A 27,002-nucleotide genomic window follows, 5' to 3' on the forward strand; every position below is an offset into this window, starting at 1 on the left:
TGTGGCAGCATGCGCGCCGCCGGGGGGGGTTGCCCTGCAGGGTGAGGTGGTGTTGTCGTCTTGCGCACACTGCAAGGCAAATCCGGAAACAAGGCAGCTCTGTCAACTGGCGGCTTTGCTGGACGACCATCCGGGTACCTGGCAGGTACCCTGGCAGATGGAGCCAATCGAGGAGAAGACTGGTGCAACCCAGGAGGGAAAACAAACAACAATGCGATGCGCGGTGAGCCTGGCTGCCTGCCAGCTGTGTGTGGTCGGCAGACAAGTCGCCAAGTCAATGTACACGAATCCATATAACTAATCAACGATACGAAGCTGCGTGTCGCGCCGCCGTGGTCTGGTTTGTTTCGCCCGATGAGGCCCTCACCCCCTCAACAGCCCCCCGCGCTCCCCGGATTTGTGAATCCCGCCCAGTCGCACACCACCACCGCATGGGTTATGTCGAAACAGGGCGTGGGTCTATCACCCCCTCCCCGTTTCGGTAATCCCCATGGTCACCAGAACGCAGAACGCCAAACGACCAGCCCTCCTTCACCTTGTCCCGCCCGTGCATCCATCGTATCGTCGCGACGCGCTGCGAGGCTGGGCTTGGCCCGTCTGCCTAGGGTTGGTCTGTCCAGGAGTTATCTGCCTACGGCACCGCACTCCTACACTCACGCCCACACGAAACCCTCTAGCTAGTGTAGCTTGCAGCAGCATCAACAGGCTGAGCGAGCAGGTAAATGTGGTGTAGTGTAGCAATTGCCGACCCAAATGTCTCAGACATGCAGTAGTATAGAAAGGCAGCCAGGGAAGAAGAGGGTGGGAATGGGGTGGTCAATTGACACACACGATTCGTCACCTGAGCCGTGTGTCATGTCTCACTTTGGCGACCGTCATCCGGCTCGATATTATCGATCACAAGCTCACCACCACCAGCTCGTAGTGTAGTGTATAGTGTGGGCTAACGAAGCATGTGAGCGTGTTATCCGTGGCGTGTGGGAACACACCATGGCAAAAAGCAGGGAACAGCGCGAGGTGCAAAGCAAGTTTTCTATTTTTTCTTCTTGATCAATTTTGGACTTCCGGTTGGTTTGAGATGGGCTCGACTTTCCAATGTCCCAGATGACTCAATATGGGGGTGGGTTTCGAAACTGGTCTGGTTGTCACGCGTGACGACCTTTGTCAAACGTGCCAGGTAGGGCTGAATCAAAGAACACAAGGTCCTGGTCCGGCTTGGGACCGCCGCGTGTCCTCCCGTACCGTGCGCAGGCAGCACTGCAAAGAGAGAGGCCGGGCCCACTGCGGTGCTCGGTTGGCGTGGAAGAAGCGTCCTTGCGATGAGTCGCTCGGCGACTGGTTGCTGGACCAAAATGGGGGAACCTCAATTAATTCAATGGACTCCGTAGGCATCCCGTGGGAGAGGAGGGGATGCTGTCGCAGACTGAAATTGGGATGCCTGGGCGCTGACCGGAACGGCCGCTTCGCGGACCCGTTGATGAGTCTGCCTGTGACCCAAGCTGTCAGATGCGGCTCTGCAGATCCGGTGGAATGGCCAAGTTGCGCCGCCGCCGTGTCGTGGTTCGGTGGACGTAATGCGGCGGGGCAAATGAGAGGCGGTGCAGCCTAGCGGAGAAGTCGAGTTGGATGGCTGTGTCTCGGGCTGCCGTAGGACGAAGGTCACCGAGGTTGCCGACAGGACAGTGGGAGAACGGGGTTTTGCCGACAACAGCACATCGCAAATTCACCCCTCGGGTGTGGACTGGAACGACCGTGTCAGACGGTGAACATGCTGCGGACCTCTCCAAGCGCCAGCCCAGAGGCCTCGGTCAACCATCCAGCCCCCGCCCAGCGGTCTAGGAATGTCTGAGCAGCGATAGAACAGCTCGCCATCGGTCTGGCGAGCGCCCTTGCGCTTGCCTGCCTGCTCAGGCTCAGGTGAAGTCATAAACCATCAGGCTCTCCCTCGCGCCCTCCCTCTCCTTGAGGACAATGACCATCTCGTCGTCAAAACCGACCCAATTCCGCCGCTCGTCCCAGTCGCGCGCCGGGTCGCCGGCGTGGAGGCCGTCGCCGGCCGGGCCGCCGCCCGGCGCACCGCCCCTGCCCGGCGACTGCCACGGGCGGATCTCGACGCTGCGGCTGCCGGCGCCGCTGCTGGCCAGCCGGCCCTCGAGCTCCCACACGCGCATCTCCTCGCCGCGGGTGCTGACGCTGACGGCCTTACCGCGGGCTGTGATCTCGGCGTCGCTGATCCCGGAGGTGTGGCCCCACAGCCGGATGCCGTCCGAGATCGAGAGCGAGGAGGCATTGGACGTGCACATGTGAAGCACGAGCGTGTTATCCGGGAGCGTGGCCAGAAGGTAGGGATGCGTGTAGCAGAGGGTCGTCGGGCCGGGTTCTATGGCCTCGGGGTCGGCGTGGCTGGATGTAGGCGAAGACGCGGGTGCTGCGAGACCACGCCGAGGCCGAGGCGTTGCTGGCGGAGTGCGCGGAGAATGGGAAGGACCAGCCGTTTCCACTGGAGTGGTGTAGGCTATCCGGGTAGTGCTGATGTCCGGGGCGGCCAGAAGAGAATCCGTGGTGGGCTGGCGAATGTGCAAGTCTTGAATTCCGATCGACCAGCCCCGGCGGGTAGAGAAGGTATAGGCCACAGATGCAATTGTTGTGGTCTTCCCCACGCGGCGGATTGACAATGCCAGGGGCGGGCGGGAAGTGCGAGAATCCAGCGAAGTCAGCAGGTAGGGCGGAGGCAGCTTATCGGCTGCCTGGCTCCCGGGGACCGACTTGCTAGGTTCTGCTCTTTGTTTCCCCGGCTCTCTCTGCAGGTTGAGGCCGGGAGACGTCTCGGGCTCGCCTGCTCGTGCACTCTGCCGCGTTACCTGCCCAGTCTCGGCAGCGTTGGGAACGTCGAAGGTGTAGAGAGATACCAGAACCTCCCCGGTAGCCGTGAGTAGATACGGGTACGACAGGGCCACAGCAATCAGCTCGCCGTTGCTCGACTTTTCATGCAGGTACCGTCGCTCCAGGCGCTTCTTGTTGGCGAACAGTCTCCAGAGGCCGAAACTTCCGTCGCTGAAGCCCAAAGCGATGTCCAAAATCCCGCGTTCGAGCTCGGCCTCGTCAACGGCGATGCAGCTCGGCGCGGCATCAGATCCGTGGTCGCCAGTGGCAATCTGGGCGATCAAACTCCGACTCTTGAGATCCCAGGCGCGCAGCCCCTCGACCCTGTCCGCCGTCACAGCAATGCCTTCAACCACCTTGACGAGCATCTTGCTGCCGGCTCTATCATCACCACGTAGTTCCCCACCCAGCTTCAGCTCCTCCACCGTGCACTTCCCCCTGGACCAGTTATACCGGATCTTGTACTGCCGTTTCCAATCCACAGCCCGCGGCGCCGCATCCCTCTCCTCCTGACCTTCCCCGGCCAGCCCACCCCCCTCCTCCGGCACGACAACCCCGCCCCTCCTCCCATCCGCCCACAACGTCCGCCTGCCGGCATAATGCAGCTTGTGCCCCGCCCCGGCCCCGCTGGCGCTACCGCCTCCGACCGCGCCGCCGCCGCCGCGGAAGCCGGGGATGCGCATGGCGCGCGGCAGGACGAAGCGCGCGTAGTACAGTGCCTTCCACAGCTGCGAGTCGGCGGAGAGGCGGTAGAAGCGGCGCGACACGGGGGCGAGGGCGAGCAGGTGGGTGACGGAGAGGAAGGAGAGGATGCGCAGCAGGAGCTCGTCCGAGAGCGGCGAGAGCAGGTCCCGGCCGGACCGGGGCCGGATGGAAGGGTTGGCGGGGAGGAGCGCGTTTGCGGTTGCGGGCGGGACGGGGCCGGGACGGTCGAGCACGCGGCGGCGCTTGGTTGGTGGTGGTTGTGGGGACGTTGTCGGTGTCGGGAGGAGTCGGGGCGAGAGGGAGGAGGAGGAGGAGGAGGAGGAACGGGAGGGCCGAGGATCATCGACGTCGGCGTCGAGGGGACGCTTGGCGCTGCTCATTATTTCGCTCGTTGTTGCATATTCGTATTTCTCCTGCGGTCCGATCGCGCGGCCGGCTGGGAGGCTGCGCTGTTCTGGCGCTTCTGATGCGTCGTTGGGATGCTGGGTGCCGCTCAAGGATTCCGAGTGTCATCAAAAGCGTCCTTTGCCAGGGTGGCCCCTCGGCGTCTCGGCGGGTTAGGTGGGGAAAATGCGGAATTGCGCCTTACCGGGGCCGTTGTGGAAGCTGTGGGGCGGCGCTGGGCTGAGCCAAGCATGAGCTGGCCTACCGCCCGACTCTTGGCAATTTTATTTTCCTAATTGGGAAAAACGAGGCCCTGTGTAAGTGTTCGAGCCCGAGCCAGTGCCATCCATGCTCCCTGCCGCCGTGCTCGAGTTCTGTAGAAATGGATAAATAGAACCCAAATCATCATGGATTCACTCTCCTCCCTTTTACTCCGTTGCCAACTTCATCTCGCAACGGTGTAGTTATCTCTTCTCGCGGACAAGCCCTTCCTTTTGCTGCCCCTTTGTTGAACACAACGGCAGGATCGTCGCTCGCTTCACCTTGCGCCGCTGTCAACGACTGTCCTTACCAGGCCTTCTTTCCTCTTCTTTCGCGAAATGGCCTCCGGAGAGCCCAGTAAGCCAACATCTCGGTCCTGGCAGAAGCCACCCTGTGTTGACCCTCGTCTAGTCCTGTACAGCCTGTACGTCTACGCGCCGGACAAGGGCGTGCCGATCTTCTTCATGACTTCATACGCCCTCTCTGCTGTATTCCATATCTGGCAATGCTAGTACGTTTGTCTCCGATCAGCAGAACCAGCCCCATCCGCGCCCGCTTACACCCCCCCGTCAGTCGGTACAATGCCTTCCGGTTGATCGGGTTGCACCCCGTTTGCGCTGTCCTTTTCACAGCGGGGTATGCGCTTCGCGAATACGGAGCCTATAATTACTTGTACAGCCCGACGACGAAGCTACCCCTGATCATTTGTATCCTCAGCCAGGTCTGCATCTACGTCTGCCCGTGAGTGGCCAACCTCCCAGGATGCCCCAAATTCCCTCCCCACTGGCCTGTGCTGACCGCTTCATTCCTCGCTTGTCTGTGATCCAGTCCACTGCTGGAACTCGCCAACTACCACGTGCTCGGGCGTGTCTTCTACTACGTCCCTTACTGCTCTCCGCTCCCGCCGGGCCGGGTTTTGCGTACCTTTGGCGGTCTCATGCTCCTCGTCGAAGCCCTCAACTCCATCGGCGTGGCCTTGTCCTCCAATTCGTCGTCCTCGCCCAGCCAGCAGACGCTCGGCGGCAATCTGACATTAGCCGCGCTCTCGATCCAGCTAATCGTCATTTTCACCTTCGTCTGCCTGGCCGGCGTTTTCCACTGGCGGTGCGCAAAGACCAAGATCCCTGCCGCGGCCGTCAAGACGGTGCTGCTCACGCTGTACGCGAGCATGGCGCTGATCTTCGTCCGCTGCATCTACCGCCTGGTGGAGCACACGGGCGACACCAAGGTGAACATCGCCGACCTCGACGCGCTGCGCGCCCTGAGCCCCCTCCTGCGGTACGAGGTCTTCTTCTACATCTTCGAGGCGTCCCTCATGCTCGTCAACTCGGTTCTGTGGAACGTGTGGCATCCAGGCCGCTTCCTCCCGCGCGACAACCACGTCTACCTGGCGCGAGACGGCACCCATGCGCAGCGCGAGGAGGAGGCCGACAGCCGGCCGCTGCTGGCCAAGACGGCCCACGTCCTGACGTTTGGCATCCTGTTCGGCCGGAAGGCGCAGACCGACCGGTTCCAGGAGCTCGCCGAGTTTCACGGCGCTGCCCAGGCGAAGTGAACTGGGGCATGTGAAAGATGGATTTGGAACGGACAACAACCCGTGACACCAAGACAGGGCGACCCATCGCACCACCGTTTTCGCAGCTGGTTTGTAATATAGATTCGGATGCTTTTTGTTTGTTGGGAGGCGGAGAATGGGGGACGATAGAGACGATAGAACAGATAGACTCAAGGGACCACCAACGCGGCGCAAGTCTTCCGCGTCACAAACCATACAACCGCCGCGTATCGACGGCAATCTGGCCTGTAAACACGTACGGCCGCGCAAAGCACGCGTCCCACCCCGTCTGCCCAGACGCCCAGAACGCCTCGAGCACCTGTTTCGCCGTCAGCGGCACGCAGCTGCCGGAGTGATGCGCCAGCGCCAGCAGCGCCTGGACCACGAACGCTCTGATCTCGTCCACTTCCCCTTCGCATCCCCCTCCTCCTGCCCACTCCCGTTCCCGTTCCCCTCCTGCTGGCCCAATACTTTCCCCTACCCCTTTCCCTCTGCGATTTCTCCCATCACCTCTGTACCTCCTCCCACTTGCCCAAGCATCATCACCATTATCATCATCATCATCATCATCATCATCAGCATCACCAGCAACAGCAGCAGTAGTAGGAGAAGTAGCAGCAGCACCACCAGCCGTCCCCTCCCGCGCCCCGCACGCCGCGCCGAGGACGACAACAGGCCACACAAGGAAACGCTTGGCCGACGCCAGCGCCAGGCCCTCCTCCAGCAGCGCCCTCAGCAGCCGCCGCCGCCGGGCGGCATGGTCACGATGATCATCACCATCATCATCATAGCCGCCTGGCGCGGCGGGGAGCAGGCCCGGCGGTATGGGTATGGGCGTGGACGGGCTCGGGCTCGGGCTCAGGCTCGGGCTCAGGCTCGGGCTCAGGCTCTGCAGCGCGTGCGTGCAGTATAGCGCTGTTGCGGTTTGGTAGATGCGTGCTATTAGGAGCCAGGTTTGGCGGCTACTACTGCTGTTGCTGCTGCTGCTATTATTACTACTGCTGGTAGTGGTGGAGCTGCCGCTGGTGGTGCTGGTGGAGGAACAGCCTGGCAGCGCGGGGTGGGAGTGCGGCAAATTGGGGTTGGGGTTGGGGCTGGACTTAGCCTTGGCGTCGGCCCAGGCGGAGGGGGAGAAGGCGTGCTGGATGCGGGAGAGGGTCTGGGCGGCGGCGTGGGAGAGGCGGTCGGGCGTGCTGGAGGGGCTGGAGGCAGCGGCCCCGGCCCCGGCGGCGGCGGCGGCGGCGGCTTGGGCACGGAGGTGGTTGATGCGGATGAGCTCGGCGAAGAGCGGCAGCGGGCAGAGCTGGAAGAGGAAGGCGGCCGCGCCGTACTGCTGCTCGAGGAAGGGGAGGGCGGAGAGGGCGGCGTCGGGCAGCAACAGGTCGCTTGCCGGGCTGGTCGTGTTGCCGAACACGGTCAGGCTGCGTTGGAGAGTTGGGGGCGGAGGTTAGTTCACTGTCTACGTTGGTAGACCATGTTGGGTCACCGCGGAAGAGCACGTACGACCAAAAGGAGAGAAGCAGCGGGTGCAGGCTGCTCAACCCGGCCAGCGCGTCAAGGCCGCCTCGCAACGTGATTAGTCGGTAGACGCCGTCGAGGTGGCAGCGCCAGTTGAGCGAGGTGCCGTTGTGGATCTGGGGTAAAATCAGTACGGGCGCTCTTCTTTCTTGATCCCGGGGCAGTGTCGACTTACATCGGTGAGCAAGAGCGTCAGGACCCCGGCAATGACCATGTCGCACGTGCGCGCGTCTTCCCGGTCGAGATGCTCGTTGAGTGAGCGGACAGCAAGCCCCCAGAACCGGTAGAATCTCTCGGACAGGGCGGTGCGAGACTGCTGCTCCTCGCTTCCCAGCCGGTTGATCCTGTGGCCCAGGGCCACGCAGACCATGCTGAAGCGCAGATAGTCCGGAGCGGTCGCAGAGGCTCGCACGAGGTCGGCCGTCACGGGGTACAGGTGAGGGTTGTGGCAGAGCTCGTGCATGGGGAGCATGTCGGCATATATGCAAGAGTTGTCTGCCAGCCGAGTCAGCTCATTCATTGCTTTGCATGAGGCCGGGAGCTACTTGCAGTAGGATACAGCCTCGGGGAAGATGCGGGCCTCGGCGCCCATGTCGAATCGAGACACGGTCAAAGGTTTCTGCCGTTTTCGGTCGGCTCGAGCGACAACCCGCCCCGGCGAGAGCCACTTGAGCCGGGTCGGTTTCACATGGCCGTAACCCGGACACTGGACGCCGGCGGCTGAGCACCTCCTGCACGCCGGCTCGGTGAAGTCACACACCAGACACCGCCGGCGGCACTCCCAGCAGTGCCGCTTGTGAACCGCCTTCATGGCCAATGCACGTTTGGTATGGCTGGTTGTGTGCCGTGGCTCATCGGCCGTCTTAAACTTCGGTGTTTGATGTTTGACGTGAGCACTGAGAAATGCATTCAGGGGCTGCGCCACGGGGCGTGCGTCAGCTTGTTGGAGCTGCTGTAACAGCACGATAACGCAGGGTTAGGGTTACCCCCACGATGACGACGACCCGCGAGTGCATCAAGTACAGTGTGCTAGTACGTTGATGGATGGGGGCATTTCGTGCGAATATATTCGACGGGGCATAGGTTAGCTGGTGTGTGATATTACCATCTAGTACACTCAGAGTACTGCACTCCTGTACTGATGACTGCTCGCAGCACTCCCTCTCCCTTGATGCCCGGGCTCTTCCCTTGCAGTCCTCCAAAACCGCCGTAGTACCCCCCTCGTTCAGTACAGCTTCCCCGGAAACGCGCCCTCGGCCGCCAGCGTGGCATAGTACAGCTCCGTCTCGGCCAGCACGACCATGCGCCCCTTGCCCGCGAACTGGAAGTTGGCCGACGTGCTGCCGACGTAGATCTTGCCGAGCAGCTTGCCCGACGGGTTGTACACCTGCACGCCGTCGCCGCACCCGGCGTAAACGTTGCCCTTGGTGTCGACGTGGAGGCCGTCCGGCACGCCCGGCGTGACGTAGGCGAAGGTGCGCCGGTTGTCCAGCGTGCCGTCCTCGTTGACATCAAAGCGGTAGCTGTATTGAAGTAGACGGTCGATGTCAGCACACGTGGCGGATCGGGATTGCCAGTAGATGGTTTACCGCTTACATGGTCGACGGAAAAGTAAAGTTGTTTCCGAAGAAACCCTGGATCATACCCGTGTCGGCGACGTAAACATGCGATCCGTCGGGCGAGAACGTGATGCCTGAATCACATCAGCATCTTCCATCGCCACAGACGGTCCGGTAGTTTACGGCGTTACGGCCAACTCACCGTTCGGCATGTTGAACCCATCTGCGGCAATCGCCACGGCGCCCGTGGCTTCGTTGAACCTCCACACCTGGTTCGGCAGGCCTGGCGGCGGCCGGAAGTCCTGCACGTACCCGTAGGTCGGATCTGTAAAGTAGATCTCGCCGTTGCGGGGGTTGATGGAGGCGTCGTTGAGCGAGTTGAACTGCCGGCCGAAGAAGTTATCCAATATCACTGTTCGCGCGGGTTAGTGAACGAGCCGTAGGTAGGTCGCCAGCGAGACGAGGTTGACTATCAACACATACCCGTGGTGTTGTACGGAGCCTCCGGGTTCATGAGGTACATCGCCGGAGCAGTCTTGTCGCCTTGTCCCTCTCCGAGAAACAGGAGTTGGCCCTTGTAGTTAATTGCCCCTGTTCCCACCCGTTAATCGCGTCCCTGGCTCCGTTTGCATGAAATGAAACTCACCATTCGGATTCACAACCATCGGATTGGAGTCGACGACCTCAACTTTTACCGAACCTCTGGCATCCCTTTGGCTGGCAACGGCGGGCGTGACCGCGGACAGAGATATTTTCTGGATGATGGCCGACTTGGCGAGACCGGTTCCTGCTGCTTTTGCTCCTGCATTCTGGACGAAGAACATTTCGTCTTTGCCTGGGTACCTGCAGAATGTATTGATTAGCAGGTGAACTCGGGCCTCGGTCCCCAGGTTGAGCGTACCACACCGGTGCTTCGTGGAACAGCGGATCCGAATCGGTGTGGGCCAGCAGCGTTAACGTCGGATGGGGGCCGATGATATCCAGGAACTCTTTGTCGTAGATATGGAAGGGCCGGGCGGCCAGTGACTCCTTGGTCGTCCCTGGAGGGATGAATTGCTGCAAGAAGCGTCAATCTGGGATATGAAAACTAAGGCACCTAACCAACCACGCATGCGGAGCAGCCACGCACCGCATTGCCATCGGCTTCAGTGGGGGGAGGGACTGTGTGAAGGACGTTGAACGTCCGCTGGTCGATGATCTGGACCTGCGGCGGAATCGAGTCCCAGTCCCCGGGTGGTCCCCCGACGGCCCTGCTGGCATCGCTCAGGAAGAGCGAACACCCAACCGCAGCAACCGCCGTTATGATCAAAGACCAGCGGGAGCAAGCCATGGAGTATGATGGCGCCCACAGTCGACTAACGGCTTGACCGTAATTAGCACTACCACTACGACTGGTTCACGCGGAAAAATCAGGAGAAATCTGAATGAGTTCCGGACAGAGGAAAGAGAAGGGTGTTGCAGTCCGGCTGCGGGGAACTCAGAATTATTGCAACATCGTCGTACCAAATTCCAGGTCGGCGCACTTGGCGGGAATTGGGCCCGGAATGGACTGCAGGGCCCGCAGGGGAATGTGTCATGGTCGGTATATGCAAGATGAAGACGATGATGGTGATGATCAATTGCGGTGGATGATGTGTGTGGAACAGAAGGAAATGGTGGGATGGAAAAGGTGGAAGATGGATGGCCCCGCAAAGCAGGTTCTCCACAAAGCACAAAGGCATCTCACAAGGAGGACCTTACAGTATATACCGGCGCTTTGGAGTTTTCGAGTGCGATCCGAGTGACGCCGAGACACCTCGCGGTAATTCTAGCCGCTGTTGATGTTAGCTATACGGGCATGTTCAGGGCACCGTAACATGGACCTCATGCATTCCTCACACAACCATTCAGCTCGAGTCCTAAAATCAATTACGGCAAGAATGATAGCAGTGCGGAGGAAGGAATACCTCCCGGGGCTGGAACAGCCCCGAGTTTGAAAGCGCAGTCCGCGTCTACGAAGTCGGCCGTCGCTGCCTGTTTCTCCCGTCAGGTATGCCATTTGACAAGCTTGAGAGTCATTAGGGGAAGCAGCTATCCATGTGGTTGTAGATTGGAAGGAACAAGATGCCCGACCGAAAAGTAAGAGTAAGGCGGATGATTTCCTGAACAAAGTTCGTTGAGCCTTGAATGTCCCTCTGGACCGCGGAACATGAATAAAGAAAGGCCATAACACGAAGATGCCAAACATTAAGGCATTTAAATCGCGGATGGAAGTGTAAACAATCCCGCTATCGTCCATCAAAGCTGAACTACCTAGGAAAGTGTCAAAGAATCACCGTCAGAGGCCCCTTGGTTCCTTCCCAATGTTTCCCCAGAGGAACGCGAGATCTGAACATATCTTATATGACGAGGAAAGCCTTCCAAAAACTAGATCGTCCCAGAGAAAAATGGAAATCACTCTTGCAAGGAATGATAGCCAAGCCGACCCTTATGAAGCGATCCATGCGGTCGGGATCGGGCGGCGGGATGGCGGACTCGAAACGTCCTGCCGGGGAAAGCAACATGAAACACGTCGCTGGCGGTGGTCCTTGAGGTCGTGCATGAAGTGACGCAATCTCCAAGCAATACACCTCCATGTCTCCGTCCATGGATGTTGGCGCTGGTTCAACAGGATCGCTGCAGTCGACGAAGACAGGGTGGGTTTGACCAGACAGTTCTACCGCGTAGGTCCCCTCCCCGCGACCTATCAAGCCGACCCGTGCTGCTTGCCCTGTGAGGATGGCGAGCTGCTGAGCTGCGGTATCCGGGACAGAATACTCGGCTAAGGGACGAAACGCTTCCGAAGGCGCAGCCAGAGGGGATGGGTACAAGACGGGACTGTCCACCGATGCCCACGACCAAGAGGGCGCTCGCCACTGCGCCGGCCTTGGCCGGAGATGTTCTGGTCTGTGTACAAACCAGAGCATATCCTGGAGAAAAGTATCTCTCCACAGACCAGCAACGTAGAGATTGTCAGCATGAAGCAGCTGAAGAGACGACCGCCTGATGTTGTCCTCCAACTCCTTTGCTAGGCCGGCTATGGCGGGGAGTCTGTCCTCGCTAAAGGACAGGTCTAGGCGCGTGTATTCCCGAATCATCTCGTACCATCTTCTCTGGAGTGATTCCTAGACAAAGAACGTAGGCTTCTGGGGGCCAAGAGCCTAGAAATGCTTCTTCTTCACTGGGGGGCCGTACCAGGCCGTCATCCTACGTGCCGGGAACACGCTGTTATCGGAGCACGAGCAGAGCGACTTAGTAACGTACTCCTAGATGAGCTCGTTCTCGGAAAAGTGGACGACCTGCGGCGACAGCAGTCTCTCCTGGTACACCCACGCCCGACGCAGAAGCGGCAATTCCGCGAGGAGGTGTGGAAGCGTTCGCCGTGTCCAGATGCGGACGTCCTGGTCGATCCCCATACGTTGCCGCCACCGCGCAGGTAACTGGAGCTCCTTGTGTCGATATCGGTCGTCCAAGCGGCGGAAGCAGCCTTCATCGCCCGATCTGGACGCCGCCGCTGCCACGGTGATCGTCGCGTTCTTGAAGATGTTGCACATCTCAGCGGACTGCGATCGCCAGTCCGCTTCGTCGTCCTGGATGATGTAGCAGGAATCGATCCACAGGTATCGAAAGCCGAGTTCTCTGCAGAGCGCCACCGCGTGCCGGAAGGTCTTGGAGAACCGGGAAAGCTCGATCCCGCGCTTGTTCTTTTCATAGTTCTCCCTAGTCGTGATGCAATCCGGCCGGGAATCCCCCCAGCAGTGGCTGAGGCATGCGTACTCGGCGTGCCTCCTTGAATCTTCCCACTGGGAAGTCTCGGCGAGCTTAACGACGGCATCGGGCGTCTGGCCGAGATCTAGGACTCGGTACGGGAGCTGCGGTTGCGGAACAGCGCGGCCCTCCTGTCCGTATCCGGGCCTGCCACAATCAGGGTGGGAGGAACAACGATCAAGCCAAGCCTTGATCTGCTTTGAAGCGTTGGAAGGGCCCCATTCGTTGGGAAGTATTGAAGCTGTGAGAATCAGACCAGGGATTGGGTTGTGGCTCTCTACAGTACCTCTGCGCGTTAGATATGCAGCAACTGCCTTGCAAGGTGCGTCGTGTGACATAGGGGCCGGGGCGTATCCGTGTCGGGGTTCTGATAGACGTAAAAGGAGAGAAAGAGGATACACTTCCTGATCAACCAGAATGGTGTCTGGACATACCAGGTGTCACGAACACTTCGTATGAGACGTCTTCACACCCGGATCTCATGAACCAAAGCTTCTGATCAAGCCGCTTCCAGACCACTTCTCCTTCCTCAAATCCGGAACCGTCTTGTTGGGCGATGACTTGGGCCAGCATGAAGCAGATGGGACAACCACCCTTGCCAGCTGACACTAATTCCCTCAACGAGGCTGTGAAATCGTACCAGGGGGCTCGGGGCCTTCTAGGGCTTCCACAGACGCTACAAGGTGGCATAGTTCCGGTCTCGAGCTGCTTTTAAGGCTCCTTAAAAATCTTCCTCAACAGTAATCTGGGGAGAACTGCGCCAAGGAAACCTAGTTGGGCTGGAGCAGAGCATGCAGGCGAGGTGAGGGGTGAATGCCACACTTGGGCGAAACCCGGAAAAACGCATGCCCACTGCATGCTCTTGACCACTCATGTCTGTTTGCGCACCCGTGTCTCGGCCGTCTAAGCCTCCTTCTAACTTGGAAGCGGAGTGAATCAGAACTTGGGAGCGTAATGTGAAGACCATAACCTGGATCTTCCCTCCCGGCACAATATACGGGCAGGGCGACAGAAAAGCTCGTGACTTACACTCATGCCCTCCTTTTTGAATAATTCGCCGCTTTGCTGCCATGTAAGTCTCGGTTTCCCTAACCGACTGCATTGCCGTGGCGCAACGGACCGCATTATCCCACTTTGCAGTTCCAGCAACCACCTATGTTCCATTCGTTAGACATGCGAGACCGATACCGCCATTTCGTCTGGAACAGCATCCATCGCCCTTCAGCCTTGACACACACGAACCACCCATCCAGCACGAAGAGAGCTGCCTGCAGCGCCGGAGAGAACAAGGATGATTTTCCAAAGCCCTTGATCTGGTCAACCCAGCATGAACGTCCATCCCATCGACAACAACAAAAGCCACACACCCCTGGGGGAGGACGGCTCGGCAACTGCGCGGAAGGCGTTGAACCCATCTACGAGATATATACAGCAAACCGGGAAGGATCATCCAGCCACTTTGCAGCGGCCATTTGAGGAAGTCCCGGACGGATGTGGACGCCCGCGGTGCCGGGTAAATTGCGCTCTGATATTGAGCTCACCCGCCAACCACCAATACGCGCGGGCGCCGCGCCGGCTCGATGCCGGCCGCGTGGCTGCTTCTTGCATATTCCTGCCGTGCAAGAATCTGGGGTATAGTGCCTTTAAACAAGCTCGTCCGGGGTCCGGTCCCGGACGCCCAACTCGGCAGCTCCAAGGCCGCCAGCATCAGAGCTGGGATTAGAGAGAACCCGAGCATCAAACTCCCTGGTCATGCATGCCGCAGAGCGCGGCCCGAATAACTGCAGCCCAGGACGATTTCCGTGGGTAGATCGGCGGCCAAGAAGGCGGTATATGGGTATATAGCGCGAGAAAATGGACGACTGCGTTCCCATGCCTGCTTGTCTCCCCCCGGGTTCCAAGACTTGTCGTCAAAAGCTGGGCCTTCCCCTGAACAAGCCCACTAGCCGGTATTGCAGCCCTGTGATTTCAGCTTCGGGCCCGTGACAACCATGAGGACGACATTCGCCGCCGCGTTGGCAGCCTTCGCTGCGCAGGAAGTGGCAGGCCATGCCATCTTCCAACAGCTCTGGGTGGACGGCACCGACTATATACGTGCTCCCCTTTTCCTTTTGTGTTTGCCCATCCTCGATTGATAACCCGAGGCCATCCAATGCTGACTCTTACAGCACGGCTCCTCCTGCGTCCGCATGCCGCTGTCGAACTCGCCCGTCACGAACGTCGGCAGCAGGGACATGATCTGCAACGCCGGCACGCGCCCCGTCAGCGGGAAGTGCCCCGTCAAGGCCGGCGGCACCGTGACGGTTGAGATGCACCAGGTGGGCTGATTTCCTGAGCGTCCTATTCCTCCCGGAAGCCCCTTTCCCATCCTTTGCCCTGGCTAACCCCTCCGCCCCTCCCAGCAACCCGGGGATCGGTCGTGTAACAACGAAGCCATCGGCGGCGCCCACTGGGGACCGGTGCAGGTGTACCTCAGCAAGGTGGAGGACGCGAGCACGGCGGACGGGTCGACGGGCTGGTTCAAGATCTTCGCGGACACGTGGTCCAAGAAGGCGGGCAGCTCGGTGGGGGACGACGACAACTGGGGCACGCGCGACCTCAACGCGTGCTGCGGCAAGATGCAGGTCAAGATCCCGGCGGACATCCCGTCGGGCGACTACCTGCTGCGGGCGGAGGCGCTGGCGCTGCACACGGCGGGCCAGGTGGGCGGCGCGCAGTTCTACATGAGCTGCTACCAGATCACCGTGTCGGGCGGCGGCAGCGCCAGCCCGGCCACCGTCAAGTTCCCCGGCGCCTACAGCGCCAACGACCCGGGCATCCACATCAACATCCACGCGGCCGTGTCCAACTACGTCGCGCCCGGCCCGGCCGTCTATTCCGGCGGCACGACCAAGGTGGCCGGGTCCGGGTGCCAAGGCTGCGAGAACACGTGCAAGGTCGGCTCGTCGCCCACGGCGACGGCGCCGTCGGGCAAGAGCGGCGCGGGTTCCGACGGCGGCGCTGGGACCGACGGCGGGTCTTCGTCTTCGAGCCCCGACACGGGCAGCGCGTGCAGCGTGCAGGCCTACGGGCAGTGCGGCGGGAACGGGTACTCGGGTTGCACCCAGTGCGCGGTAAGTTCGGGGTCGTCTGTCTTTTGTAGGAACATCCGAGAGGCTTGGCTGACGAGGCGTTGTTGTAGCCCGGCTATACTTGCAAGGCGGTCTCTCCGCCGTACTATTCGCAGTGCGCCCCTTCTTCTTAGGTGGTCGCAACCAAGAAGATCCGGCGCTGGGTAAAGTGTAAAGTGTGATGTGGCGGGTGGGGGAGAGGGGAGAGGGCGCGGAGGACCTTTCCTGTGAAATCGTCACTTGCATAGCATGAGTTAGTGAATGCATTGCTCTGTCAGCCATCAGCCCTTGTATATCCAAATCGTTCATGAAAAAAGTGTTGGAGAACTGAAAAACACGACGGAATGGAGTGCCAGGTGTTAGCTTAGCTTGCCCTTGGTCACGGTCAGGATGAGCTGGCCTGGATAGAACATTGGAGACCGGGGAAGAATGGGGGGACTGAGCGGTTGCCGTTTGTTGTCGACGCAAGAAAAGAAATGTCTGTTGACTCGAGACCTGCGAGGGCCGTCGTCTAAATGTCTCATATGTACACCTGGCGCCCGACCTGACAAAGGGCTCGGCGCCGCTTCCACACACCCTACGCGCTTCCCACATCCGGACGCCCACTCATGCCCTCCGCTCCCGCTCCTGCACCCTCTCATGATGAGCCCTTGGCCAGACGCTCGGCCTCCAGCTCCCGCTCGGCCTGCTGGTAGTACTTCGCCGTGTCGACTCCGTGCTGGGGGTGGTTCACAAAGTTGAACCACGGGAGGACGCCGAAGAAGAGGGCCGAGTATCTTGACTGGCGGGCGGCGACACCCTGCATGGCGGGCGTCAGTCGGCTCTCGCCGTAGAGCGGCAGGCCGGCCTTGACTCTGTCCGTCATCTCGCGCATGTCCATCTCGACTTCGCGGGCGTTCTCGGTCATGCCGTAGAACCGGACTACAGGGAAATAAAAAATTAGCACTCGCGTCGGTTGGAGATGAACTGGCCACAGGGGCCGAAAGCCTCCATCCAGCCTCCAAAAAGCCCAAGTCGTGTTTGTCTACGTCGGTTCTCTTTCCGTCGGGGTCGGGAGTGGTCACGTACGGATGGAACGCTGGTAGAAGTACAGGAAACCACCAGCGACGCCGATAAAGCCGGCCAGCCGCATCGCCTGGGCAAAGCCGCCCTTGCCCACATGCGACGGGGCGAACCTCTCCATGGCGTAGAGCAGGCCGGGGCCGGCTGCGGCGGCGGCGGCGCCGTGAACGTAGTCAGACGGGCGGGCGTACCGAATCACGCGCGTGAAATGTCTGTGGCGTCCAATTGAGTCAGATGATCCGTTTCTGAGAATAATAACTGTGTGTTATCGGGGTTGTCGTCGGCGGGAGGAAAGCGTACGGGTCATTGTCGATGAGCTGATTTCGGCGTCAGCGTTCTGTCGCAGGCCGATCCATGGCGCTGGACTTACTGGGTAATCTGTCTTGACGGTCTTGCTGGGCCATTGATACGTCTCCGTTTGGTTGTTCGACATCTTGGCGGCCGACGCGACGTCGTCGTCGGGGAGGTTGCTCGATGCGCTGGGGTCAAGCAATTGAGATGCACTGCACGTCCCGTTGTCGAAGCTTCCTGGCCTGGAGCTTGAGTGGTTGCTGCCTCAGGCTGTCAGTCGTGGTGGGGGTGCGAGGACCACGGAGCCACAAGCAAGGTGCTCATCCGCCACAGCTGCGGCGCTCAGCCACAGCCAATCACAATCACTTGGCATTGCTTTTGATGGTTATCGTTATCGCGACGCGACGCGCTCGAAACCGTGAAACGCGTCTCAGTCCACACTGGCTGAGGTATCCTCGGAGCACGGCATTTGAACTGGGCGAAAGAAAGCAGTGCAGACAGACAGACCATCGCAGAAAAGATCCTCGAAGATGACCTCCAGGACTGCCAACTCGGTCCTCCCGGGGAGAGACAGCGGCAACTTCGTGAACGATTACCTCGCCGATTGGCCCGACGATGACCCGTTCAGATCCCCCAGCCCTGAGCCTGCAAAGACGAGCGATAGGAAGGAGAATGCCAAAAAGAGGGATGTGTTGGGAATTGAAACCCAACTCGACCTCAAGAGAAAGCCGAGGGCCCCGAGGGTGAAACTGGACGAGACTCGGTGTGTGAGCCCGCGACTCGGCGTTTGTGCTTCTTGTTGTTGACGTGACTTGCCTCATCCAGACTGCTCTCCGACAAAGGCATCCCTAGGCTGCGTAGAATGGCACCGAAACTCAAGCTGAAAGGCAAAGGACATGAGGTGATTTCCCTCCTGCCTACTACGTCCATCACCCCCAGCTAACCACTTACCAGTTTTCCGACGCCGCCCGGCTCCTGTCGTTTTACCAAGAGTGGCTTGACGACCTCTTCCCCAAAGCCACCTTCCTCGACGCTCTTGCCATGGTGGAGAAGGAAGGTCACAAGACAGCTATGCGCAACGCCCGCCAGCAGTGGATCGATGAAGACAAACCCAAACCGGCTGCCGCAGAGGCAGAGGACGACCAGGACTACCGGCTGCACCAGGGATCTTCTGGTCCACGGCAGCCCGAGCGAGTGGCCCCGGTGTTTGAGAAAGCTGCGCAGGCTGGCAAGGAGCGGGCGAGGACGCCTGCGGCGGACGACCTCTTTGGGGACGATGATATCTACAATGCTACTCCGCGGCGAGACATGGGCAGCACCGCGCCGGCTGGGCAGGTGGTGAACGATGGTGTCCCGGACGAGGATGACTTGGATGCGCTGATGGCCGAGGCCGAGGCCGAGGCACAGTCCGGACAGTCGTCCGGTGTCGCATCGGCGCCCTTCACAAGCATTTTCGGCGACGGATCGAAGACCGCAACCTCGGCACCCGCCGCAGAGCCCGACGAGGACGACCTGGATGCGTTAATGGCGGAAGTGGAGGCGGAGGGAGGTGCCACGACACGCCCTTCAAATGACCAGAAAGACAGCTCCTCAGCGGGAACCGATACCGGCCAGCCGAGCGTGAACTTTGAAGACGACGAGGAAGCGATGGCCGAGATGGACGGTTTGTGGTGAGGGAGGCGGCGATCGGATATGAAAGGGGCGAGGTTGAAGTGCATGCACAGAATCAACAACTGCTTGCATTCCATGACAAATCACCGTCTGATGATTAGTGAGTCAGCCTTGCACGACGCTCTCGATGAAGCCTCTTGCATGTGGGATACCCTTTCAGGATCGAAAGGAAAAATGAGCATTGACCACGGTATTGTGAAGTCCGCTCGGATCCGGCGGTATTCCTGCTGTCCCCTATCCAGCCGTGGCGATTGTCCGTTGACCCGAGGCCCAAAGCATCGCTGTCCGGTTAGCTTCGGTTCGGTCCCCACAATTCCGGCTTCGGGCTTGGTGGGCCAAGCAGTCTCGGCAAACTTAAGCCGGCTTATCCCCAGTTTTTGCCGAGCATCGCATGCCAATTGACTTGTGCCGAACTCAGACGACGAGCGAGGACACATCTGCGCCGGGACGCGACCTCGCCCTCGGTAATTTCAACTCAGTACGGCGGCTCGATGCTACGCACGATTGTTCCCCGCGTTTCCCGGCGGACCCTGTCGGCACGGCCGCTGTGCGCCCTCGTCTCGGGCCCCACTGGCGCCGGCGCCCGTCGGCTCCTATCGGCCTCAGCCAGAATGGCCGCGCTCCCACCCGTCGATCCAACCATGCCCTCAACGGCGCCGGCCACATCATACCAGCTCCTCCCGGAGGCACGGAAAGCGGGCGCCGCTGAGGATGCGCTACATCAACAACAGGTGCAAGAGGTCGAGGCGTGGTGGGCGTCGCCCCGCTTCGCGGGCATCAAGCGGGACTGGACGGCCGCCGACGTGGTCAGCAAGCGCGGGTCGCTACAGCAGTCGTACCCGAGCTCGATCATGGCGCGCAAGCTTTGGAACCTGGTCCGCGAGCGCGAGGCTGCCGGCCAGCCGATCCACACGCTGGGTGCCATCGACCCCGTCCAGATGACCCAGCAGGCGCCGCACCAGGAGGTGCTGTACATATCCGGCTGGGCATGCTCATCGCTGCTGACGACTACGAACGAGGTGTCGCCCGACTTTGGCGACTACCCCTACAACACGGTCCCCAACCAGGTGCAGCGCATGTTCAAGGCGCAGAGCATGCACGACCGCAAGCAATGGTTCCTGCGGTCCAAGATGACAGCCGAGGAGCGCGCCAAGACGCCGTACGTTGACTACTTCCGCCCGATCATCGCCGACGGCGACACCGGCCACGGCGGCCTCACGGCCGTCATGAAGCTGGCCAAGCTGTTCGCCGAGAACGGCGCGGCGGCGGTGCACTTTGAGGACCAGATGCACGGCGGGAAAAAGTGCGGCCACCTCGCGGGCAAGGTGCTCGTGCCGACGGGCGAGCACATCAACCGGCTCAAGGCGGCGCGCTTCCAGTGGGACGTCATGGGCACCGAAAACCTGCTAATCGCCCGGACGGACTCCGAGAGCGGCAAGCTGCTGTCGTCGTCCATCGACGTGCGCGACCACGAGTTCATCCTCGGCGTGGCGGATCCGTCGGTCGAGCCGCTCGCCGAGACGCTGGCGACCCTCGAAGCCAAGGGCGCGTCGGGCGCCGAGATCGACGCCTTCGAAGCGCAGTGGGTGAAGAACACCAAGCTCGTCACCTTCGACGAGGCCGCGGTGGCCCACTTCGAGGCGCGCGGCGTCGGCGCGGACAAGATCGCCGCGTACACGCGAGCGGTCGCGGCGGACCGCGACATGGGCATCACCGCGCGGCGCAAGCTCGCCGCGTCCATCACGCCGGACAGCCCCGTCTACTGGAGCTGGGACGTGCCGCGCACCCGCGAGGGGTTCTACCACTTCCGCGCGGGCATGGCGGCGGCCACCAAGCGGGCGCTGGCCTTCGCGCCGTACGCCGACATGCTCTGGGTCGAGACGGGCGACCCCAACGTGCGGGTGGCCGCGGACCTCGGCCGCGCCGTGCGCTCCGCCTTCCCCGGCAAGCCGCTCGTGTACAACCTCTCGCCGTCGTTCAACTGGATGGCGCACGGGTTCACGCCCGAGACGCTCCGGAGCTTCATCTGGGACATCGCGCGCGAGGGCTTCGTGCTGCAGCTGGTCAGCCTGGCGGGGCTGCACAGCACGGCGACCATCAGCAGCGAGCTGGCGAGGAGGTTCAAGGACGAGGGCATGGCCGCGTATGTGGAGCTCGTGCAGAAGAGGGAGAAGGAGCTCGGCGTGGACGTGCTCACGCACCAGAAGTGGAGCGGGGCGAACTATGTGGATGCCGTCCTGGGGCATATCCTGAGCGGGAGCTCGGGCAGCAGGAGCATGGGCGAGGGGAATACGGAGGGGCAGTTTGTGTAGGTGCCTAGCTACCTTTCTTAAACGTAAGAACTTATGTAAAAGTTCAATTTGCCACAACAAGAAGGGGAATGGCTTGTCATCGTGCCCCTGACGGATGCTTAGTCCTTTTGACCTAACTAACTGCTTTGGTGACTGTAAGTGGTCTCATGATCTTCATGGATTTTATCTAGTGTTCAACACAGAAGGAGGACATTAAGTGGCCCAGGGAGTTTATCTGGCTTATCTGAGCCCCACTGAACCCCTCAACACCCCCCCTTGGGAACCTGAACTCGGGGAGATGATCGGAACTCGACCACAGGTAACTCGCCTTCCCTGATACAAACACCGCCGTTGCAATGGCTTCCGCGAGTCGTGGCCGTCTGGCCGGCAAGAACGCCGTCATTACGGGCGCTGGCGGGTAAGTCGACTGAGCCGAAGTCGCAGAACGCTATATCACCCAACCGTTCTTCCGATTCATCGCCCTCCGGATTCGGCCGAGCACAGTCAAGCGGGATGTGGATTGGAGTCTGACATGATGGAATGACGCAGAGGAATCGGTCTTGAGACCAGCATCTTGTTTGCTAAAGAAGGCGCCAATGTGCTCATGACGGATATCTCGCAGGAGGCGCTGGACCGGGCCCTCGCGAAGGTCAAGCAGCTGGTGCCGAGCGCAGGCCGGGTTGAGACAAGAGTAGGCGCCCATCTCAACGCCCGCATGGTGTTTCTCCCACAGTTTTTTTCTAACCACGTTGCCAGCTATGCGACGTCTCCAAAGAGGCTGACGTCAAGGCGGCGGTTGAGCACCTCGACGCGTGGGGCGGTCTGGACGTCATCTTCAACAACGCCGGCATCATGCACGCCCGCGACGACGACGCCCTCAACACGCCCGAGGAGATCTGGGACCTGACGCACAACATCAACGTCAAGGGCGTCTGGTACGGCTGCAAGCACGCCGTGCTCGCGCTGCGCCGCCACGGCAAGAAGAAGGGCAGCATCATCAACACGGCGTCGGTCGTGGCCCTCGTCGGCTCCGCCACGCCGCAGCTCGCCTACACCACCAGCAAGGGCGCCGTGCTCGCCCTGACGCGCGAGCTCGCCATCGTCCACGCCCGCGAGGGCTTCCGCTTCAACAGCCTGTGCCCGGCGCCGCTCAACACGCCGCTGCTGCAGGACTGGCTGGGCGACGACCAGCACAAGCGCCACCGCCGCGAGGTCCACTTCCCGACCGGCCGCTTCGGCGAGGCCGTCGAGCAGGCGCAGGCGGTGGTCTTCCTGGCCAGCGACGAGAGCAGCTTCGTCAATGGAACCGACTTTGTCGTCGACGGCGGCATGACCAAGGCCTACGTCACGCCTGAGGGGCCCGCACTCCCTCCGCCGGTCAACAACGCGCTCAAGGACAGTCTGGAGTGAAGATGGACGGGGGCCATGGGTCGGTGTACTCGGGAGGGGAGAGAGGGCACTCGTCTCTCGTCGCCCATAGACATATCCTGGCGGCAAATACTATACCGTCCAAAGACAAAAAAGCCTCTTTGATCTGTACCCAGTGACCCAGAACAATGTGCCAGTCATCTGAGTCTGCCAACTCGCATCATGAAGCTGTCGTTGGCAGGTGACGTACAGTGCGCCAAGCTAAAGGCACAGTGCAGAGTGAATGAATCCGCTGAGTGTTAGTTAACTACCCCGCGACACCCATTACAGACGGACCACTGCAGCTTAGCTCCAATCCTGCCGTTCGGGCACCTACTCCAAACCCATTTTGATGGGGACTTGAAAGTCTGCTCCGCAACCTCCTTGGCCGGCTCAGTGGTTCCTAACGTATTTTCACGCCGGCCCGGCCTCGATGCTCGATCCCGCCACCATGGCGTTGGAACTCCACGAAGCCATGCAGAGGCTGCACCTCGACGACAGCAGCTCGTTTGGCGTGATCGACGACATCTTCGACCGCACCGTCGCCGCAAAGCCGCAACCCCAAAGACCCGAGCAGCTCCGGGCCGAGCTCGAAGCCAAATATCTGTCTCCCCCCACCATCTTCTCGACCGAGTGGCTCGACAAGCTGCAGCAGCGCTGGGACGCCCCGACCGACTACTCGCTGCTCTTCCGCGTCGCCCCGACCCAGTCCCGCACCGTCACGCGCTTCGTCCGCCATGGCCTCGAGGGCCGCGTCACCGGCTACCGCAACGTCACCGTGCCGGCCTCCCACGCCACCGCCAAGACGAGCACCTCCATGCTGCGGAAGCCCGCCGGCAGGGCCGAGTTCGTGCGCGGCGCCGCCGGCTTCTTCCCCTTCGCCCCGGGCGGCCTGGAGGGCATCGAGTCGACCGCCGCGCTGGAGGACCAGCTCCGGTCTTCGGCCGCTGCCGAGCACGAGTCCGACAGCAGGAAGAAGCTGGAGAAGGTCATCACCCTGGGCGAGGGCGGGCTGCTCGAGGTCGCGCCGGGCCTTTCGCGCGGTATTGACTTCAGCAAGAGGAGGAAGCTTGCCGATGCCGAGAGCGAAAGGCAGGCGAAAGAGGTGGAGGAGGTGCTGGATCAGGAGCCCGAGGCCGCACCGGGTGGTGAGGACGAGGACGGCGAGCGACAGGGTTCTGGCATCGACGGAGGGGAGGATGAGGAGGGGCAGGAAGATGTGGAGGACATTGACTCCATCCTCCCCGTCGAGTTCCCCGCCCTTGAACCCCGCGGCACGCTCGCCGCCTCCAGCGCTAGGAAAGCCGGTCGGGAGTGGGCGCACATGGTCGACGTCAAGCGCGAGATGCCCAATTTCCGCGAGCTGGTGCCGGATATGGCCAGAGAGTGGCCCTTTGAACTGGACACTTTCCAAAAGGAGGCCATCTACCACCTGGAGAATGGCGACTCCGTCTTCGTGGCGGCGCATACATCGGCGGGCAAGACCGTGGTTGCAGAGTACGCCATCGCCCTCGCCGCGCGGCACATGACCAAGGCCATCTACACCTCCCCGATCAAGGCGCTGAGCAACCAGAAATTCCGCGACTTCAGGCAGACTTTCGACGAGGTCGGCATCCTGACGGGCGATGTGCAGATCAACCCGGAGGCCAGCTGCCTCATCATGACGACCGAGATTCTGCGGAGCATGCTCTACCGCGGCGCCGACCTTATCCGAGACGTCGAGTTCGTCATTTTCGACGAGGTGCATTACGTGAACGACTTTGAGCGCGGTGTCGTGTGGGAGGAGGTCATCATCATGCTGCCCGAGCACGTCTCCCTGATCCTGCTCTCCGCGACCGTGCCAAATACATACGAGTTTGCGTCCTGGGTTGGGCGGACGAAGCAGAAGGACATCTACGTAATATCGACGCCCAAGCGCCCCGTTCCGCTGGAGCACTATCTCTGGGGCAACAAGAACATCTACAAGATCGTCGACTCGGAGAAGAACTTCCTTGAAAAGGGTTGGAAGGAGGCCAATGCCGCGATCCAGGGTAGAGACAAGCAGAAGGCGCCCGCCCCGCAGGCGCCGGCGCCGTCTCGCGGCGGCGGAAACCAGCGAGGAAACGGCCGTGGAGGTGCCCAGCGGGGCGCCAACCAGCAACGTGGCGGCGGCAGAGGGGGCGGGCAGCAACGGGGCAGGGGCGGACCTCCCCGTGCAAGCCACGCGCCGGGTCATATGGGCCGCACAGGCAGGCCCGGCGGATTCACGTCGGCTGCCCAGGACAAGAACCTCTGGGTTCACCTGGTCCAGTTCCTGAAGAAGCAGAACCTCCTCCCAGCTTGCATCTTCGTGTTCTCTAAGAAGCGCTGCGAGGAGAACGCCGACGCGCTAAGCAACCAGGACTTTTGCACGGCGCACGAGAAGAGCGCGATCCACATGATCATCGAGAAGTCGATTGCGCGGTTGAAGCCCGAGGACCGCGTTCTTCCGCAGATTATCAGGTTGCGGGAGTTGCTGTCCCGCGGCATTGCCGTCCACCACGGCGGCCTGCTCCCCATCGTGAAGGAACTCGTCGAGATTCTCTTCGCCCAGACGCTGGTCAAGGTCCTTTTCGCGACCGAGACGTTCGCCATGGGCCTCAACCTGCCCACCAGGACTGTTGTCTTCTCTGGCTACCGGAAGCACGATGGCCACCAGTTCCGAAACCTCCTCCCCGGAGAGTACACGCAAATGGCGGGCAGGGCTGGGAGACGCGGTCTCGACACGGTCGGGTCCGTCATCATCGTTTCGCCCGGCGCCGACGAGGCCCCTCCGGTCACCGACCTCCGGCAGATGATACTCGGCGAGCCTAGCAAGCTCCGGTCACAGTTCCGGCTCACGTACAACATGATCCTCAACCTTCTCCGCGTCGAGGCGCTCAAGATCGAAGAGATGATTAAGCGCAGTTTCTCCGAGCACGCCACCCAGCAGCTCCTGCCGGAGCACGAGAAGGCCGTCAAGCTGTCCGAGGCGGACTTGGCCAAGGTCAAGCGAGACCCGTGCCCGATCTGCGACGTCCACATGGACGAGTGCCATCAGGCGGGCGAGGACTTCAAGCAGCTGACGGAAGACCTGTACCGCCAGCTGTTGGTCAACCCGCTCGGCCGGAAGATGTTCTCGCCCGGCCGGCTGATCGTGTGGATGAAGGAAGGCGTGCGCACGCCGGGTATCCTGCTCGCCGAGGGTGCCAGCGTCAAGAGCAGCGCGACGAACCCGACGCTGCATGTCCTCGAGATCAAGACGGGCCGGGAGCTCCGCAACGACTCGGATCTCCTGCCGTTCGTGCCGGCCTTCCGGAAGCACCTCACGCCGCTACCGCAGAACAAGAAGCATATCGCAACTAAGACGTTGCATGTGCCGATCAGCGACATCGTGTGCCTCACGAAGCACGTCACCAAGGGTATCCTGCCCGACATATTTGGCGGAGAGGGCTACCCGAAGGCGAAGGACAGGATACACCAGATCTGCCGGTCGTGGAACTCGGACATCTGGGACGAGGCCGACCTGGGGCGGATCCGGAACCTGGCCATCCACGAGATCGTGACGAAGCGGCGCGAGGCCGAGCTCAAGGCGGTCAAGTCGCCGGCGGCCGAGTGCAAGTCCTTCCTCAAGCACTACGCCATGTGCCACGACCAGTGGCTCATCCAGACGCACATCCAGCAGCTGCGGCAGACGCTCTCGGAGCAGAACCTACAGCTGCTGCCCGACTACGAGCAGCGGATCCAGGTGCTCAAGGACCTCTCCTTTATCGACGCGGACAGCCGCATCCAGCTCAAGGGCAAGGTCGCGTGCGAGATCCACTCGGGCGACGAGCTCGTGCTGACGGAGCTGATCCTGGAGAACGTGCTGGCCGAGTACGAGCCGGCCGAGATCGCGGCGCTGCTGTCGGCCTTCGTCTTCCAGGAGAAGACGGAGTCCGTGCCGCGCCTGACGGCCAACCTGGAGCGCGGCATGCGCACCATCGTCGCCATCTCGGAGAAGGTCGACGCCGTCCAGACCCTGCACCAGGTCGTCCAGGCCAGCGACGAGAGCAACGACTTCGTCAACAAGCCCCGCTTCGGCCTCATGGAGGTCGTCTACGAGTGGGCCCGCGGCATGAGCTTCAAGAACATCACCGACCTGACCGACGTGCTCGAGGGCACCATCGTCCGCACCATCACCCGCCTCGACGAGACCTGCCGCGAGGTCAAGAATGCCGCGCGCATCATTGGCGACCCGGACCTGTACCAGAAGATGGCCGCCGCGCAGGAGATGATCCGCAGGGATATCACGGCCGTCGCCAGCTTGTATATGTAGGCGGGCTGGCTGGCAGGGTGTATGGAAGGTGCATTGTTGACGGTAGGCGTGGCTGGGAAGGAGGATGGGATATGGCTCATGATGCATTGGGGTTATTTTTTTTATTTGTGGCTTGCTGTTCGGGTTATGATCACGGCGGCAAGATAAAAGTGGAACGAGCGCGGGCATATGGCATGCGATAGTTCAGCACGGTCTGGTCGGTTG

General features: G+C 61.1%; 12 protein-coding genes across 12 annotated transcripts; 6 read left to right on the forward strand and 6 right to left on the reverse strand.

Annotated features, from left to right (window-relative positions):
- Positions 1-1,913: 1,913 nt before the first annotated feature.
- THITE_37982 (uncharacterized protein) lies at positions 1,914-3,251 on the reverse strand (the record flags this gene model as incomplete). The annotated part of the gene is made up of 2 exons (XM_003651199.1): positions 1,914-2,776; positions 2,849-3,251. 2 exons carry the CDS (start codon positions 3,249-3,251, stop codon positions 1,914-1,916), a joined length of 1,266 nt encoding a protein of 421 aa, XP_003651247.1.
- Positions 3,252-4,571: 1,320 nt separating this feature from the next.
- On the forward strand, positions 4,572-5,788 carry THITE_120135 (uncharacterized protein; the record flags this gene model as incomplete). The annotated part of the gene is made up of 4 exons (XM_003651200.1): positions 4,572-4,590; positions 4,645-4,744; positions 4,807-4,974; positions 5,062-5,788. 4 exons carry the CDS (start codon positions 4,572-4,574, stop codon positions 5,786-5,788), a joined length of 1,014 nt encoding a protein of 337 aa, XP_003651248.1.
- A 205-nt stretch (positions 5,789-5,993) lies between these two features.
- On the reverse strand, positions 5,994-7,676 carry THITE_2046492 (uncharacterized protein; the record flags this gene model as incomplete). The annotated part of the gene is made up of 5 exons (XM_003651201.1): positions 5,994-6,193; positions 6,416-6,519; positions 6,631-6,753; positions 6,889-7,209; positions 7,441-7,676. The coding sequence occupies 5 exons, from the start codon at positions 7,674-7,676 to the stop codon at positions 5,994-5,996; spliced, it is 984 nt and encodes a 327-aa protein (XP_003651249.1).
- A 252-nt stretch (positions 7,677-7,928) lies between these two features.
- On the reverse strand, positions 7,929-8,129 carry THITE_2012454 (uncharacterized protein; the record flags this gene model as incomplete). Its single annotated transcript, XM_003651202.1, has 1 exon — positions 7,929-8,129. A coding segment is annotated over one exon (201 nt), but the record flags the coding sequence as incomplete, so codon positions are not given.
- A 402-nt stretch (positions 8,130-8,531) lies between these two features.
- THITE_2046186 (uncharacterized protein) lies at positions 8,532-10,195 on the reverse strand (the record flags this gene model as incomplete). Its single annotated transcript, XM_003651203.1, has 7 exons — positions 8,532-8,829; positions 8,903-8,999; positions 9,068-9,277; positions 9,349-9,456; positions 9,512-9,708; positions 9,767-9,921; positions 9,995-10,195. 7 exons carry the CDS (start codon positions 10,193-10,195, stop codon positions 8,532-8,534), a joined length of 1,266 nt encoding a protein of 421 aa, XP_003651251.1.
- A 2,167-nt stretch (positions 10,196-12,362) lies between these two features.
- THITE_2016489 (uncharacterized protein) lies at positions 12,363-12,848 on the reverse strand (the record flags this gene model as incomplete). Its single annotated transcript, XM_003651204.1, has 1 exon — positions 12,363-12,848. A coding segment is annotated over one exon (486 nt), but the record flags the coding sequence as incomplete, so codon positions are not given.
- A 1,794-nt stretch (positions 12,849-14,642) lies between these two features.
- On the forward strand, positions 14,643-15,895 carry THITE_2142696 (glyoside hydrolase family 61 protein; the record flags this gene model as incomplete). Its single annotated transcript, XM_003653683.1, has 4 exons — positions 14,643-14,723; positions 14,820-14,969; positions 15,054-15,764; positions 15,833-15,895. 4 exons carry the CDS (start codon positions 14,643-14,645, stop codon positions 15,893-15,895), a joined length of 1,005 nt encoding a protein of 334 aa, XP_003653731.1.
- Positions 15,896-16,184: 289 nt separating this feature from the next.
- Positions 16,185-17,368, reverse strand: THITE_2111307 (uncharacterized protein). The gene is made up of 4 exons (XM_003651205.1): positions 17,194-17,368; positions 17,124-17,140; positions 16,830-17,035; positions 16,185-16,682 (listed from the first exon to the last, which is right to left on the reverse strand). The coding sequence occupies exons 1-4, from the start codon at positions 17,254-17,256 to the stop codon at positions 16,399-16,401; spliced, it is 570 nt and encodes a 189-aa protein (XP_003651253.1). The 5' UTR covers positions 17,257-17,368; the 3' UTR covers positions 16,185-16,398.
- A 163-nt stretch (positions 17,369-17,531) lies between these two features.
- THITE_2111309 (uncharacterized protein) lies at positions 17,532-18,980 on the forward strand. Its single transcript, XM_003651206.1, has 3 exons — positions 17,532-17,877; positions 17,940-18,015; positions 18,069-18,980. The coding sequence occupies exons 1-3, from the start codon at positions 17,645-17,647 to the stop codon at positions 18,786-18,788; spliced, it is 1,029 nt and encodes a 342-aa protein (XP_003651254.1). The 5' UTR covers positions 17,532-17,644; the 3' UTR covers positions 18,789-18,980.
- Position 18,981: 1 nt separating this feature from the next.
- THITE_2111311 (uncharacterized protein) lies at positions 18,982-21,332 on the forward strand. Its single transcript, XM_003651207.1, has one exon. The coding sequence runs from the start codon at positions 19,397-19,399 to the stop codon at positions 21,095-21,097; it is 1,701 nt and encodes a 566-aa protein (XP_003651255.1). The 5' UTR covers positions 18,982-19,396; the 3' UTR covers positions 21,098-21,332.
- Position 21,333: 1 nt separating this feature from the next.
- THITE_2111312 (uncharacterized protein) lies at positions 21,334-22,701 on the forward strand. The gene is made up of 3 exons (XM_003651208.1): positions 21,334-21,494; positions 21,626-21,767; positions 21,833-22,701. Exons 1-3 carry the CDS (start codon positions 21,433-21,435, stop codon positions 22,484-22,486), a joined length of 858 nt encoding a protein of 285 aa, XP_003651256.1. The 5' UTR covers positions 21,334-21,432; the 3' UTR covers positions 22,487-22,701.
- THITE_2111314 (uncharacterized protein) lies at positions 22,702-26,863 on the forward strand. The gene has a single exon (XM_003651209.1). The coding sequence runs from the start codon at positions 22,935-22,937 to the stop codon at positions 26,796-26,798; it is 3,864 nt and encodes a 1,287-aa protein (XP_003651257.1). The 5' UTR covers positions 22,702-22,934; the 3' UTR covers positions 26,799-26,863.
- The last annotated feature ends 139 nt before the right edge of the window (positions 26,864-27,002 follow it).

Source organism: Thermothielavioides terrestris, chromosome 2 (genome assembly GCF_000226115.1).
Source record: "Thermothielavioides terrestris NRRL 8126 chromosome 2, complete sequence".
NCBI lineage: Eukaryota > Fungi > Ascomycota > Sordariomycetes > Sordariales > Chaetomiaceae > Thermothielavioides > Thermothielavioides terrestris.

What these genes read in the sequence shown, in the direction of transcription:
- THITE_2111307 (XM_003651205.1), bottom strand. Translation starts at nt 17,256, where the DNA reads ATGTCGAACAACCAAACGGAGACGTATCAATGGCCCAGCAAGACCGTC. An exon ending in CTTCTACCAGCGTTCCATCC is followed by an intron (nt 16,683 to 16,829) that starts GTACGTGACCAC and finishes ATTTCCCTGTAG; the next exon opens with TCCGGTTCTACGGCATGACC.
- THITE_2111309 (XM_003651206.1), top strand. Translation starts at nt 17,645, where the DNA reads ATGACCTCCAGGACTGCCAACTCGGTCCTCCCGGGGAGAGACAGCGGC. An exon ending in GTGAAACTGGACGAGACTCG is followed by an intron (nt 17,878 to 17,939) that starts GTGTGTGAGCCC and finishes TGCCTCATCCAG; the next exon opens with ACTGCTCTCCGACAAAGGCA. An exon ending in TGAAAGGCAAAGGACATGAG is followed by an intron (nt 18,016 to 18,068) that starts GTGATTTCCCTC and finishes ACCACTTACCAG; the next exon opens with TTTTCCGACGCCGCCCGGCT.
- THITE_2111311 (XM_003651207.1), top strand. Translation starts at nt 19,397, where the DNA reads ATGGCCGCGCTCCCACCCGTCGATCCAACCATGCCCTCAACGGCGCCG.
- THITE_2111312 (XM_003651208.1), top strand. Translation starts at nt 21,433, where the DNA reads ATGGCTTCCGCGAGTCGTGGCCGTCTGGCCGGCAAGAACGCCGTCATT. An exon ending in GTCATTACGGGCGCTGGCGG is followed by an intron (nt 21,495 to 21,625) that starts GTAAGTCGACTG and finishes GGAATGACGCAG; the next exon opens with AGGAATCGGTCTTGAGACCA. An exon ending in CAGGCCGGGTTGAGACAAGA is followed by an intron (nt 21,768 to 21,832) that starts GTAGGCGCCCAT and finishes CCACGTTGCCAG; the next exon opens with CTATGCGACGTCTCCAAAGA.
- THITE_2111314 (XM_003651209.1), top strand. Translation starts at nt 22,935, where the DNA reads ATGGCGTTGGAACTCCACGAAGCCATGCAGAGGCTGCACCTCGACGAC.